Genomic DNA, 13,608 nt, shown 5'->3' on the forward strand with positions numbered 1-13,608 from the left:
AGAGTTATTCCAAAACCCAAGATGATGCAGACGCTGGAAATCCTGAGCAACACACACAAAATTGGCGGAACTCAATAGGTCAAGAATAAACAGTCGATCTTTGAGTTGAGTCCTGATGGAGGGCATCAGCCTGAAACTTCGACTGTTTATTCCTTTCCATAGATGCTGCCTATGTTGGCGCGTGGCCAAGTGTTTAAGTCGTCGGTCTAGTGATCTGCAGGTTGCTAGTTCAAGCCTCAGCTGAGGCAGCGTGTTGTGTACTTGAGCAAGGCACTTAACCACACTTTGGTCTGCGACGACACCAGTGCCAAGCTGTTTCGACCCTAGTGCCCTTCTCTTGGACAACATCGGTGGCATGGAGAGGGGAGCTTGCAGCATGTGCAACTGCCGGTCTTCCATACAACCTTGCCCAGGCCTGCACCGTGGAAACCTTCCAAAGAGCAAATCCATGGTCTCACGAGACTAACGGATGCCTATATAGATGCTGCCTGATCCACTAAGTTCTGATAACATTTTGAGTAAAAAAAATAATCAGCTCCTTTTCTATGACATCTTTAATGTAAAACATTATAATACATTATTCAATCACAAGTAAGAGAAAATCTGTAGATGCTGGAAATCCATTCAGGTAGCTTTAAGTGAATGGATGCTTTGTCAGAAGGTGAAAGTTTAGAGTCATAGAAAGTTAACATCACAAAATTTACAACCAAGAAGGTGGTCATTTGCTTATTGGGTCTGTGATGGTTGGAAAGGTGTCAGAAGATGGGTTTGCGATTCTTTGAAAACAGTTTAGATAAGCTCCAACAAGCAGGGTGTGGGAATCAATTAACTTAAGGACTAAGGGGCGACTGTGTTTAGTTTGGACACAATGGCAACAACTGGGGTTGATCATTGGTACCAGAGATGGCTGAACTGAAGTGAGTCATGCAAGGCGACAATTCATTATGACCTGGCATTGGCTAATGAAAATGTGGATGATAGTGGCAGGAGACTGAATAAGCTTAAGAATTGTGCACCATAATTGAGACACGTTGGAATTTTTGGAAAGTAATAGGGATGCAAGGGGATTATTAAGGTTTCAGGCGAAGGCATCAAGGTTGGAGGTAAAAGTGTTGGCATGCAAGTTAATCGAGCATGGTACTCAAGATTCATCTTGATGTCAGGCTGTGAATACGTGGTGATGTGTTTCCCTGTGTATAATTATCCATTATAAAGCCATTGGCCCAGCAAAAAGAATATGTTGTATCTAAAGTACAAAACAAAATGGTACATGTTTAATTAGCCAATGAGAGTGTAGTACATTATTCCAGTTGACCAATGAGAGTGCAGTACATTATGACCCCTTATAGGGATGATTCAATGGGCATTGCTCTCCTGAATACTAAATAAGATACCAGTGTAGTATGCTTCAGGAGTGACAGGTGCATGTGAACTTGTTGCATGTGAGTTGCTTGTCTGTACCATTGAAAGTGTGTCCAAGTTCTCTAACGATCACTTGGTGTTTTTCCGTACAAGAGATGCAGTATACTGTATATGTAAATTGGTGCTGGAATTTCTTCTAGATTAGGGTCATGGTGAAGTATCAACCTCTGATTAGAAATTTGCTTGTACAAAATTAAAGCTGAATCCAAACTCAACATGGCTTAAGTTGAGTTTGAGTACTTAATATGTTCCCAATCAAAAATGCATGAAAAATGTGACCTGGCCATTGCTGGGAATAAGTCGCATTCAGATATGTAATTAATCTGATTGAAGTGCCAAAGGTTGATCAAAATGACACATACGGAGTTACTAACAAGGTATCTTGACCCACTCACCACGAGTTAGGTGCATCACAGCACAACCTGTCTGGATCTGAGCTTTGCACAGCTCAAGCTACATCATCTGCTTAAATCTTAAATCCTAACTACACAAAGATTAGTTGAGTTTTTTGCTGTGACCACCTTGATATGGTATTCATTGTACAGCATTGGAAGCTTAATCTGCTTGATTTTAGTGTCTAACATACTGTTTTAAATATAAAATAGTTATTCTAATTCTATCAGATATCCAGGTTCTACCCTTTAAACCTTGGTTTTGTTATTGGCTTGAGGTGTACTGAGCTGCTTCAATAGCCAGTATTCTGGCACTTTAGATGACAACCCACATTATGTTTTAAGTGTTTTCATACGTTTTCCCCTGGTGAAGCTGGAAACTACTTAAAAATTATTTCTCCATCTACATAGAGAAGCCACGGATAACAACCCAGCCACAGGATGCGGATGTAACATCTGGGAACACTGTGTACTTTACCTGCCGAGCTGAGGGAAATCCGAAGCCTGAAATAATTTGGCTTCGTAACAAGTAAGTTGATACCTACTGCCCGCCTTTTAGCTTTTTTTGTTTAAAGGGTTATTTCAAAAGTTAAAATCTCAAGTAACATCTGTGGAGCAGTTCACTTGTTCATATGCATTGTAATGGAAGTCCCAGAAATTCACCGGCACTCAGGCTGTCCAAACAAGTTGCTCCTTCTTTGAGAAGCTAGCAGATTTCTGGCCATGGAGATGTGGAGGTAGTTGGTCAGTATTAATTTTGTCTTTTTGTTTTATTGGAATAGTGGTTTGAGATCCTCTTCACGTGCAGGAAATGGAGTCTTTGATTTGCTGTTGCGGCACAGGATTAAACAATTGGAAATTGGAAATTACGAGTTCAAATTAAATCCTTTGACAAATTTTGGAGTGCTATCATTCTCCCATGCCAAATAAGATGTAGCCCTTTGCAGAGAAGCTGTACTTTCTGCAGTAATTAATGTAATCACTAATGCATCATGCTGTTCTTCAGGATAAGAATTATTCTGTGTGCTTGTATCAATAATAACAGATTTATTCATTTGCTGGCACTCTTGCCTGAGGCAGCAAGTTGGCTTCTCACTCCACTATAGACAAAGGAATCTAACTTAAACCAACAACTCAGTCTAACACAGGAAATTCCATGTTGTTTTAGATATTGAGGCAACATCTGCTTGCACATGTGGATATGGTGTTTTTCATTTGGCAAAATACATTGGCCAACCCAGTCAACAAAAACCGGGGTTTTTATATATAAATTGACTTCTACCTTTATCTGTACAACAGTAACTGCAACTTTAAAAGATTGTACTGTGGGGCATCATTAGAATATTCTAAAATATCAGAAATGCACAATTTTAGCACAGGTCGACTCACAATCACTTGTAAATTGAGCTAGTGGTCATTTTAGACTGCTGTGTACGCATTTTTGTGGCAAAGACAAACCGAACAGATGTAAGTTGCTTTGTATCTAATACTTTGTAACATGGCAGAAATTTATAATGGATTTTCTTGATCTGCATGTTCATATTCAGGCTTAAATTGAATTTTTAAAAAAAATTACATTTGCCACAAATATTTCAATCCAGTTTCTCTGTTTTAATCTACAAAATCTGCTATTGCATTCCTGGAAAGTTATCAGCATGCTGATCTGATCTTGGTGTCATTAGTGTGATTCAAAATGGTGCCGTGTTTCTGCAACCAGTCAAATTCCAGGTGAAGTGTCACTTAAAAAATGTAAGAAATGAATAAACATTGATAATTAATGAAGCATTATTGATTGGAGTTCATAAGCTTGCTTATTGCTGATAACTTTAAATAGCGTTTACATTGACCAATATGCTTGGTACAAATATAATTACAGATCAGATTTCAAATCAGTATTTGGACTTGGATTTTTTTTCATTATCAATGGAATTAATTAAATTCACATTATTTAAATGCCTAAATTTGCCAAACCTACATTATGCGTGCTCTTGTTCGTTTACAGTAATGCATTAGATATGAAGTATAATCCACGCTTAAACCTACTGGATGATGGCACTTTAATGATTCAGAATACTCAAGAAGATGACCAAGGTGTTTACCAGTGCATGGCCAAAAATGTAGCAGGGGAAGTGAAAACCCCTGAAGTCATTCTTCGGTACTTTGAGATACCAGGTAAACATCCTTGAGAACATCAGATCTTTTTGATAGGAAAGGATTGGGAGAGGATGAAAAGAAAGAAAATGCATTCCTATCAGTATTATTTCCCCCACTTGCTTCCTTGTCCACTTGTAACCTATTATAACATTTGCCTATTAACACTCAGCCAACCTGCTCCGCAGATCTGCCCATCAGCCTCCTAAACTGACTAATTACCCTAATAATGGCAAGGCTTTAGGATATGGAAGGGATCCTATGCAGCTGTAGGAAAAATCTGCAAATTCCAAGACATGGCACCCTGAGGTCATGATTGGACCAGCAAGATTGTTGCGCGACCTGCAACATTACAGCGCCCAGAATAATCAAAGAATAAGATGATCTGCACTGGGGAAAAAAGAATCACCACTGCATTTAAATGGTGTTTAAACCAATGCATGTTACATTGTTTCAATAATATTATGCAAGCAAAATTTTGCAGATGCTGAAAAGCAGCAGAAAATGTGGTAAGTGACATGCAGTATTCATGGAGATTACAACAGACTTAAGGCTTCATGTTGATGACCTCTATCAATAGAGACTCAAAATATATATGATGCTGCACAAATTGTGGTCGAGTTTGGGGGATTGGGGATGTTGGTGCACAGAAAAGATGTGTGATAGGTTGGAGGCCAGGTGTTAGAGGCAGAGATATCAACAGAGTTTGTTATTTATGTTTGCTTATTATAAATTTAAAATTGCAATTGGGTATAAGGACAGTTGTGCAGCACACATCTGGTTACTGTTGACAGCTAGTAATTACATGGTTATAAGATTTCCGAGCTACACGGCTGTCTATTAGCTTTTCATGTTCTGCAGTGCAAATCTTGTGTCTTTGCTACTTTAAAAATGATTTTTCTTTCTCCACTGCTATGGAGGAAGAGTGGAATGGAAGTTTAGCTCTGAATGTACTGAATACTCTGAATAGCTGATTTATGAAGTGAATAAATGTTAATTTCGTTTGTTCTACAAAAATTTGACTTCTGTTTCTTAAATAGCTCGGCCTGCTTTTGTAATTCAGCCACAAAACACTGAGGTCTTGGTCGGTGAGAGTGTCACATTGGAATGCAGTGCAACTGGAAACCCTCAGCCACGGATCACCTGGATAAGAAGTGATGGGTCTCCCTTGCCCAATGACCCTCGATATACTATAACTTCCTCAGGAGGACTCTATATACAGAACGTGGAGCCAAGAGATGCTGGCCAGTATACCTGTCTTGCAAACAATAATCAAGACTCCATTCAAGCAAATGCATTCATAATTATTAAAGGTATTTAATGCAGCACCATACAACCTCTCATAAAGTATGTGCTTGAGGGGAGTGGAACATAATGAACCAGGGATCTAATTGATTTATTACAAAAGGATTTGCTTTCTATTTAGATTCACATAATTAATTAACAAATTATTTACATGTTTGGAACTGGTCATGAACCTTAAAGGTCAATGCTTAAAGAATTAACCACCTTTCCACCATCTTTTCATTGTGCTTTCCCATACATGCATACATGCTACTTTGTCTGAATTACCAGTTATATGTCCACTCTCCATCCTTTGGATTTACCTTTTATGCTTCATTATTTTGGACTTGATTGCAAGTGGAAGCATGTTGTCTACATCTGTCAGACCCTTTCATTAGTCCTTTTTATCAGCTCTTCTACAAAATTGATGCTTGGTCCTTGAACGTTCCCTGCCGAATTTATCCCGTCACCTTTGATACATCAGTCCTTGCACTCTTCTCCAGTACCACAATACCTTTCTGTTTTTTAGCATACAAATATGCTCTTTGATTAATCTAGCCTATGCTGACCAACAAGGGTTAATCCTACCCTAACCCATTTAATTTTCTTCCTCATTCCTGTCTACCCACTACCCCACCCCCAAGATTCTGCTATTCATCTAAAAGCAAGGGAGAGATTTTGTGCCCGATTCATCTACCAAACTACATGTTTTTGGGATAGCAAGAATCAACATGGTCACAGGCAGAACATGAAAACTCCATATGTAAAGTACCAAGGTCCTATTTAGGTTCAACAAACTGCACCACTGTGTCAGCCAGTAATAACACTGAAGTGTGGACTAACCAAATTATTTTTGATATTAAGGTGTTTGTTTGCTTTATTAGCATTTAAATTGTTCTGCTGCACTTTAACATTGCTCGCGATTAATAAACAAGGGGTAATTCTTTTCCTTCTTCCTCATCCTCTCTATTTTGCCTGTAGCTCCACCTCAGTTTACAGTTTTGCCTGATGATCAGACAGTTGTGGAGGGACAAAGTGTAGAGTTCCACTGTGAGGCAGAGGGCAATCCTACACCAACCATAACATGGACTAAAGGAGGTATGTTTACATGTAACATTTTTTAATTTCAGGCTAAACAATTTGGTGCCCAAATGAAAAGAAAACAAACCAGTTTTTGTAACCAATGTTAGCTGCTTGGTGCCTGACTGGTATTTCCTCTATGGAATAAAACTTCTACCCAAAGCATCCAAAATGTGCTTAGCTTCATTAACTGTAGAACTGATAACATTGCTTTGCCAACTTTAGGATTTATTATTCTAGCTTCTATATTGGTCAGTAATGTGGTAGTGTTTTGAGAAGTGATTGATAACTTTTGCTATTTTTTTTTGTTTAGATATTTTTCATTATATTTCATACATTAAAGTTGTATGCTTTTTTTTATTGTGAGTTTCATTCAGTTGGAACGGTTGAACTAGAAATACTTCTGGTATGTACGTATTTTGCAGACAACAGAAAGAACTAATTTATTGTCTTTCACTCTCCACAACAGTTTTATTCTGCTTGATTACGGGTGTGATTGGCCTTGGATATAATTACTTTAAGTTTTCCGACATAAAAAAAATCAGTAACTCAAAGAACTGCAGATAGTAATGGGGGACAAAGAAATGTTGGATTAACCGAATAAGTATAATGCCTCAGTCTTCACAGAAGTTCAAAGTAAATTTATTATCTCAGTACATATATGTCACCATGTACAATCCTGAAATTAATTTTCTTGTGGGCATACTCAAGAAATTCATAATAGAATAATAACTACAATAAAATCAATAAAAGACCAAACCAGTGTGCCAAGACAACAAACTCTGCAAATAAAAAAAGAAAGAAATGATATTTATTGCTTATTTGTTTATTATTATTGGAACATGAAATGAAGACTCTTTGAAAATGTGTCCATAGGTTATGGGAACGTTTCAGTTGAGTGAAGTTATCACCTTTGGTTTAACAGCCTGATGGTTGAAGGGTAATAACTGTTCCTGATCCTGGTGGTGTGAGTCCTGAGGCTCCTGTACCACCTCCCTGATAGCAGCAGCAAGAAGAGAGTATGACCTGATTATAGATGCTGCTTTCCTGCGACAACGTTTCATGTAGATATGCTCAGTGGTGAGAAGGGCTTTACCGGAGATGGACTGGGCTGTATACACTACTTTTTGAAGGATTTTCTGTTCAAGGGCATTGGTATTTCGATACCAGGTTGTGATGCAGCCGGTCCGTATACTCCCCACACATCTATAGAAGTTTGTTGAAGTTTTAGTTGTCATGCCAAATCTTTGCAAACTCCTAAGGAATTAAAGACGCTGTTGTGCTTTCTTTGTAAGTGCACTTGTGGGCTAGGCCCAGGCCAGGCCTTCTGAAATTATATCACTAAGAAATTTAAAGTTGCTGACCCTCTCCTCCTCTGAACCTCTGATAAGGACTGGCTCATGGACCTCTGGTTCATCCTGAAGTAAGTAAAAAGCTCCTTGGTCTTGTTGATAGTATTTAAGAAGTAGTTGTTGTGGCAGCACTCAGCCAAGTTTTCAGTATGTTGATTCAGCATCACCTTTGGACTATGATAGTGACGTAAGCAAACTTGAATATGGCATTGGAGCTGTGCTTAGTCACACAGTCATGAGTGTAAAACAATTAGAGCCGGGGGCTAAGCACACAGCCTTGCACCTGTGCTGATGGAGATTGTAAAGAAGGCATCAGCAGCATGCCAGAAATTTGATTGTCAGGGACAGAAGTTCGTGTTACTAACTATTACTAATGAGAAGATTCTTGGTAAGCTAAAAATTCAAAAGGTAGGCAAGTCACCTTGACCAAATGGACGACATCCCAGGTAGCTGAAGAGATTGTGGAGTCACTAGTAATGATCTTTCAGTAATCATTTGATTCTTGAAATGGGTCTGGGGGAATGGAAAATTGCAAATTTCACTCCACTCTTTAAGAATGCAGGGAAGCGAAACACAAGAAATTATAACCCATTTTGCCTAATGTAAGTGGTTGGCAAGGTGTTAGAATCTATTAATAAGGATGAGGTTTTCGTGTACTTAGACATGCTAAAATAAGCCTAGATCAGCATTGTTTCCTTCAGGGAAAATCTAGCCTGACACATCTGTTGGATTTCTTGAAGGAAATAACAGGCTGAATACACAAAGGAGAATCATGAGATGTTTATTTAGATTTTCAGAAGACCTTTGACAAGGTGCTGCATGTGAGACTGCTTCAAAAGATGATATGATGTACTTACTGGAGTTTAGAAGACTGAGGGGGATCTCATTAAAGCCTATCGATTATTCAATGGTCTAGGTATAGGAAACATCCTCTGCATATCCACTCAATCTTGGCCTTTCAATATTTGATAATTTCAGTGGGACCCTACGACCTTAGTCTAAACTCCAGCTAGTACAGGCCCTGGGCTATCAAACACTCCCCATATGTTAACCCCTTCATCCCTGGGATCATTCTTGTGATCCTCCTCTGGACCCTCTCCAATGCTAGCACATCTTTTCATAGATAAGGGAGTCAAAACTGCTCACAGTACTGCAGTTGCAGGTTGCAGTCTGACCAATGCCTTATAAAGCATCAACGTTACTTCCTTGCTATTGTATTCTAGTTCTCTCGAAATGAAAGTTAACATTACATTTGCCTTCCTTATTGTTGACTCAACTTGCAAGTTAACCTTTAAGGAACCCTGCATGAGGTCTCCAAAGTCCTTTTGCACCCCTGGTTTTTGAATTTTCTCCCTAATTAGAAAATACTCAGTACCTTTATTTGTTCCACCTAAGTGCATGGCCATGCATTTCCTTACATTATAGCAACACACACGAAATGCTGGAAGAACTCAGCAGGCCAGGCAGCATCTATGGAAAAGAGTAAATAAGTGACATTTCTGGCCAAGGCTCTTCATCAGGACTCCTTGCCGCCTGGCTTACTGAGTTCCTTCCTCCAGCATTTTGAGTACGTTGCTTTGGATTTCCAGCATCTGCCGATTTTCCTGTGTTTGTCCTTACATTATATTCCATCTGCCATTTCTTCATCCATTCTTCCAAACAGAGCCTTTCTGCAGACTCCTTGCTTCCTCAGCACTTCATGCTCCTCCATCTATCTTCGTATTGTCTAGAGACTTGGCCACAAAGCCATCAAATCCATCTTCCAAATAATTGACATATAACATGAAAAGAAGCAGTCCGAAGCACCTTCTCCTTTGTACTACCAATACTCACTCCTCACTTAAGTCCCCGACACTCTCGCATTTATGGTGCTGTGCTAGTGTCTTCCACAGTGAAGACTGACTTAATACTTAATAAGTTCATCCGCCATTTTTTGTCCCCTATTAATACCTCTCTAGTGTCATTTTCCAGCAATCTGATATCCGCTGTCATCGTTCTTTTACTCGTCTATCTGAAAAAAAACTTTTTGTATCCTCTTCAATAATATTGGCTAGTTTAATTTGATATGTCCTGAAGAAGGGTCTCTACCTGAACCATCAATGTTTACTTTTTTTCAATAGATGCTGCCTGATCTGAGTTTCTCCAGTGTGTTGCTTTGGAACTCCAGCATCGCCAGACTTTCTTGTGTTTGTGACTTACCTTGATATTTTATCTTTTTTTCTCTTTATTGCTTTTTTAATTGCCTTCTGTTGGGTTGAAAAAGTTTTCTGGTCATTGACCTTGCCACTAATTGCCACTTTTGTTTTATGCTGTCTTTGACTTCCCTTGTCAGCCACAGCTGCTTCATCCTCCCTTTAGAATAATTCATTTTTGGGATGTATCTTTTCTGAGTCTTCCAAATTACTCCCAGGAACTCCAGACATTGCTGTTTTACAGTCATCTCTGCTAGTATCCCCTTCCAGTCAACTTTGGCCAGCTCCCCTCTCATTCCTCTGTAATTCCTTTTACTCCACTGTAATTCTGATACTTATGACTTTAGCTTCTCCCTCTCAAATTGCAAGGGGATTTCTGTCATGTTATGATCAATGTCTTCGAAGGGTTCCTTTGTCTTAAGCTCTCGAATCAAATCTGTGTCATTACATAACACCCAATCGAGAATTGTCGTTCCCCTAAAGGGTTCAATCACAGGCTGCTCTAAAAATTTGACAAATTCTGCCTCTTAGGCTTGAAAATCAGCACCAGCCTGATTTTCCCAATCTACCTGCATATTGAAATCCCCCAAAGCTATCGCAACGTTGCCCTTTTTACGTGCCTTTTCTATGTCCTATTGTAATTTGTAACCCACAACCTAGTAACTGTTCAGAGGCCTTTATAATTCCGTTAGTATCTTTATCCCCATGAATTTTCTTAACTTTACCCACAAGGATTCGTATCTTCCAATTCTGTCATATCTTTAAGGATTGATTTCATTTTTTACCAACAGAGTTATGCCACCTGCTCTACCTACCTGCCCATCTTTTGATACAATGTGTATCCTTGAAATTAATCTCCCATCTATCATCTTTTTTCAGCCATGATTCAGTGATGCCCACCACATCATACATGCCAATCTCTCTCTGTGATACAAGCTCCTCTACCTTATTCAGTATACCGCGTGCATTCAGATATAACACATTCAACCCTGTATTCATCACATTTTTCAATTTTGTCCCCCCTTTACACTGCAACTCATCCCATTAGCTGCAATTTTGCCCCATCATCTGCCTTTCCTTCCTCAGTCTCACTCTACACTGTATCTCATTGTATACCATCTGCCCCATCTCAGCCCCTATCATTTCAGTTCCCATCCCTCTGCCAAATTAGTTTAAACCCTTCCCAACAGGTCCAGGAAACCTGCCTGCAAGAATATTGGTCCCCTTTAGGTTCAGGTATAACCTGTCCTTTTTGTGCAGGTCATACCTTTTCCAGAAGAGATTCCAATGATCCAGAAGTCTGAAACCCTGCCTTCTGCACCAGTTCTTCAGCCACACATTTATCTGCCAAATCATCCTATTCTTTCTCTTACTGGCACATGGTACAGGCAGCAATTCAGTCATTACTACCCTGGAGATCCTGCTTTTCAGCTTTCTGCCTAACTTTTCAGGACTTCATCCGTTTTCTATCTGAGTCACTGGTACTAATGTTTAGAAAGACTTCCAGCTGTTCACCCTCCCCATTTAGAATGCTGTGGACACAATCAGAGACATTCCTGACCTTGGCACCTGGGAGGCTACATAATATCCGGGTGTCTGTTTCACATTACAGAATCTGCTGTCTGCTCCTCTCATTACAGAATCCCTTTTCACTACTGCAGACCTTCTCTTCTCCCTCCCCTTCTGAGCCACAGAGACAAGCTCAGTGCCAGAGATCAGATCGCTGCAGCTTCCCCCAGTAGGTCATTTCCCTTGCACCCCCCACCCCTACAGTATCCAAAGTGGCAAAACCTATTATTGAGGTAAACAGGGGTACTCTGCACTGGCTGCCTATTCCCTTTACCTATCCTGACAGTCACCCAGCTTCCTGCCTCCTGCAACAGTGTGTCTACCTGCTTATTGCCTCCTCATTTTCCCATGTGAGTTGAAGGTTGTGCAACTACAGCTTCAGTTCCTTAACACAGTCTCTAAGGAGCTAAAGCTCAGTGCATTTAATGCAGCTGTTGTTACTGGGGAAAATGCAGGTCTCCCAAAGTTCTCACATTTCACACATGGAATATACCACAAACTCTGGATTGATTCTCAGCACACTGGCTATGTACTGACAGCAAAGAGAAACTTACTAGAAACTTGCTTAGAGCCTCCATCTCTGCTTGCTCAAGCCCATTGAGCCAAAGCCAGACCTCTCTAACGCTGTTCACTCACACAATGGCCACTCTGCTTACAACTCACTTATTTTATTTGCCCCTGCTGAGTGCCTAATCATCTTTCTAATATGATCAGATCTTCAGGTTAATGGAAGTTTGCTTTTGTTTATAGGTGGTCCACTTCCTGGAGACAGAAGGCTTGTTATTCTTTCCACGGGATCACTAAGGATTTCCAGAGTTTTACTTCACGATGATGGCCAGTATGAATGCCAGGCTGATAATATTGTTGGTGCCCGTCGAGTTGCTGTCCATCTCTCTGTACAGCGCCGAAGTATGCTACAGTTTTAGTATTGTTGACTAATTAAATCATTCACTTTTTAAGTGTAAAGAAGCCTGTTATCAGAAGGGATACTTTTGAAAGATTTAATAGAATCCTAGTGAGTGAAGTGGTTCGTTGTTCTACTGTGTTACCCACCATGGCAGTTATGATTTGATTAGCAAATCTTGGAAGCAGTAGTAACAAGTGAATGAAATCAGAAAAAAATAGCATTCTGTGTAATTGGATAGAACATGAAAATGATGTGCTTTGTAGAGAAGTTTTGTGCTCTAAATGGTATTTGATATGCATGTCCTGACTTGCCTCATAGGCCGAAGAAACATGCCCCAAATTAATTAGAGAGGGAAAAACTCTTGCTGGGAAGAAGTAAGTTAGGAAGGAAATTAAGATTCTGAAGCCCTCCATTGGTTGGGGTCAGCAATGGATGTTGTGTCCAAGTGGTCTATGTGATATGCAGGGCAATGTGATATGGAGAGCAAGCTGTTGCCCATTTAGCCACCTCCCCCTCTCCACACAGCTGATGAATCCAAAGGAATGGCAGTGACCAATATCGTTCGGCACCAGCAGTGTCACAGGAATTGCCAGTCAGCGTTGAACCCAATGTAGGTTCCAGATTTTTCCCTGGGGGTTTATTCCCGAAGTCTTCCCCATGAGTGGGTGTAGCCGCAAAGCAGCAGAGGTTTGAAATCAGAGTTTTCCTTCGCTAGATGAGCTGCCAACCACAACTGAGGAGCCCCATCTGCCCAAAGCAACTGAGTTTAAGGCACCATTAATCCGCCTTTCCCCCTTCTCCTGTCGGTAGAAACAGTTCTGCCGGGCTTACTAGTTAAACCATATGTGAAGGCCAGGATCTAGACTTGGTTGTCAGAAGCCATTTGAGAGTTGTACCATTGGGAGCATTTAATAGGTAGTGGGGGCTTTCCGCACTACCACCCTCGGCTATAACTATACTAAGGAACCAAAATTCAGATGACCAGTCCCAAATTTGAATGAAGCTTATAGCTGCTTTTCTCTCTTCCTATCTGTTCCTAGTATCACTAGTCTTTACAAATACACCCACTGACCTGACAGTTGCTGCTGGATCAGACGTGCAGATTCCCTGCAGCTCTCAAGGGGACCCTGAACCTACTATAACTTGGAGTAAGGTAAGTAGTGATCTCTATGTAACCAGGTTTGTTGTTAGGCCAAGAACATTCCAAAACAAGAACAAAAAATTCCTAGTGTTTAGAGATACTTTGCTCATAGAAATAA

At 40.1% G+C, this 13,608-nt stretch overlaps 1 protein-coding gene across 2 annotated transcripts in view; it reads left to right on the top strand.

Annotated features, from left to right (window-relative positions):
- The window catches only part of LOC134340914 (peroxidasin homolog), a 294,279-nt gene that overhangs the window by 209,439 nt on the left and 71,232 nt on the right, over positions 1-13,608 (top strand). For both annotated transcript variants that reach the window (XM_063038509.1, XM_063038513.1), the window contains 6 exons: positions 2,226-2,343; positions 3,817-3,986; positions 5,006-5,278; positions 6,231-6,347; positions 12,193-12,351; positions 13,390-13,502. In XM_063038509.1, the coding sequence (XP_062894579.1) occupies positions 2,226-2,343; positions 3,817-3,986; positions 5,006-5,278; positions 6,231-6,347; positions 12,193-12,351; positions 13,390-13,502 (950 nt within the window). The remainder of the gene's footprint in view (positions 1-2,225; positions 2,344-3,816; positions 3,987-5,005; positions 5,279-6,230; positions 6,348-12,192; positions 12,352-13,389; positions 13,503-13,608) is intronic.

Source organism: Mobula hypostoma, chromosome 2, assembly GCF_963921235.1.
Source record: "Mobula hypostoma chromosome 2, sMobHyp1.1, whole genome shotgun sequence".
In the NCBI taxonomy this organism is placed as follows: Eukaryota; Metazoa; Chordata; class Chondrichthyes; order Myliobatiformes; family Myliobatidae; genus Mobula; species Mobula hypostoma.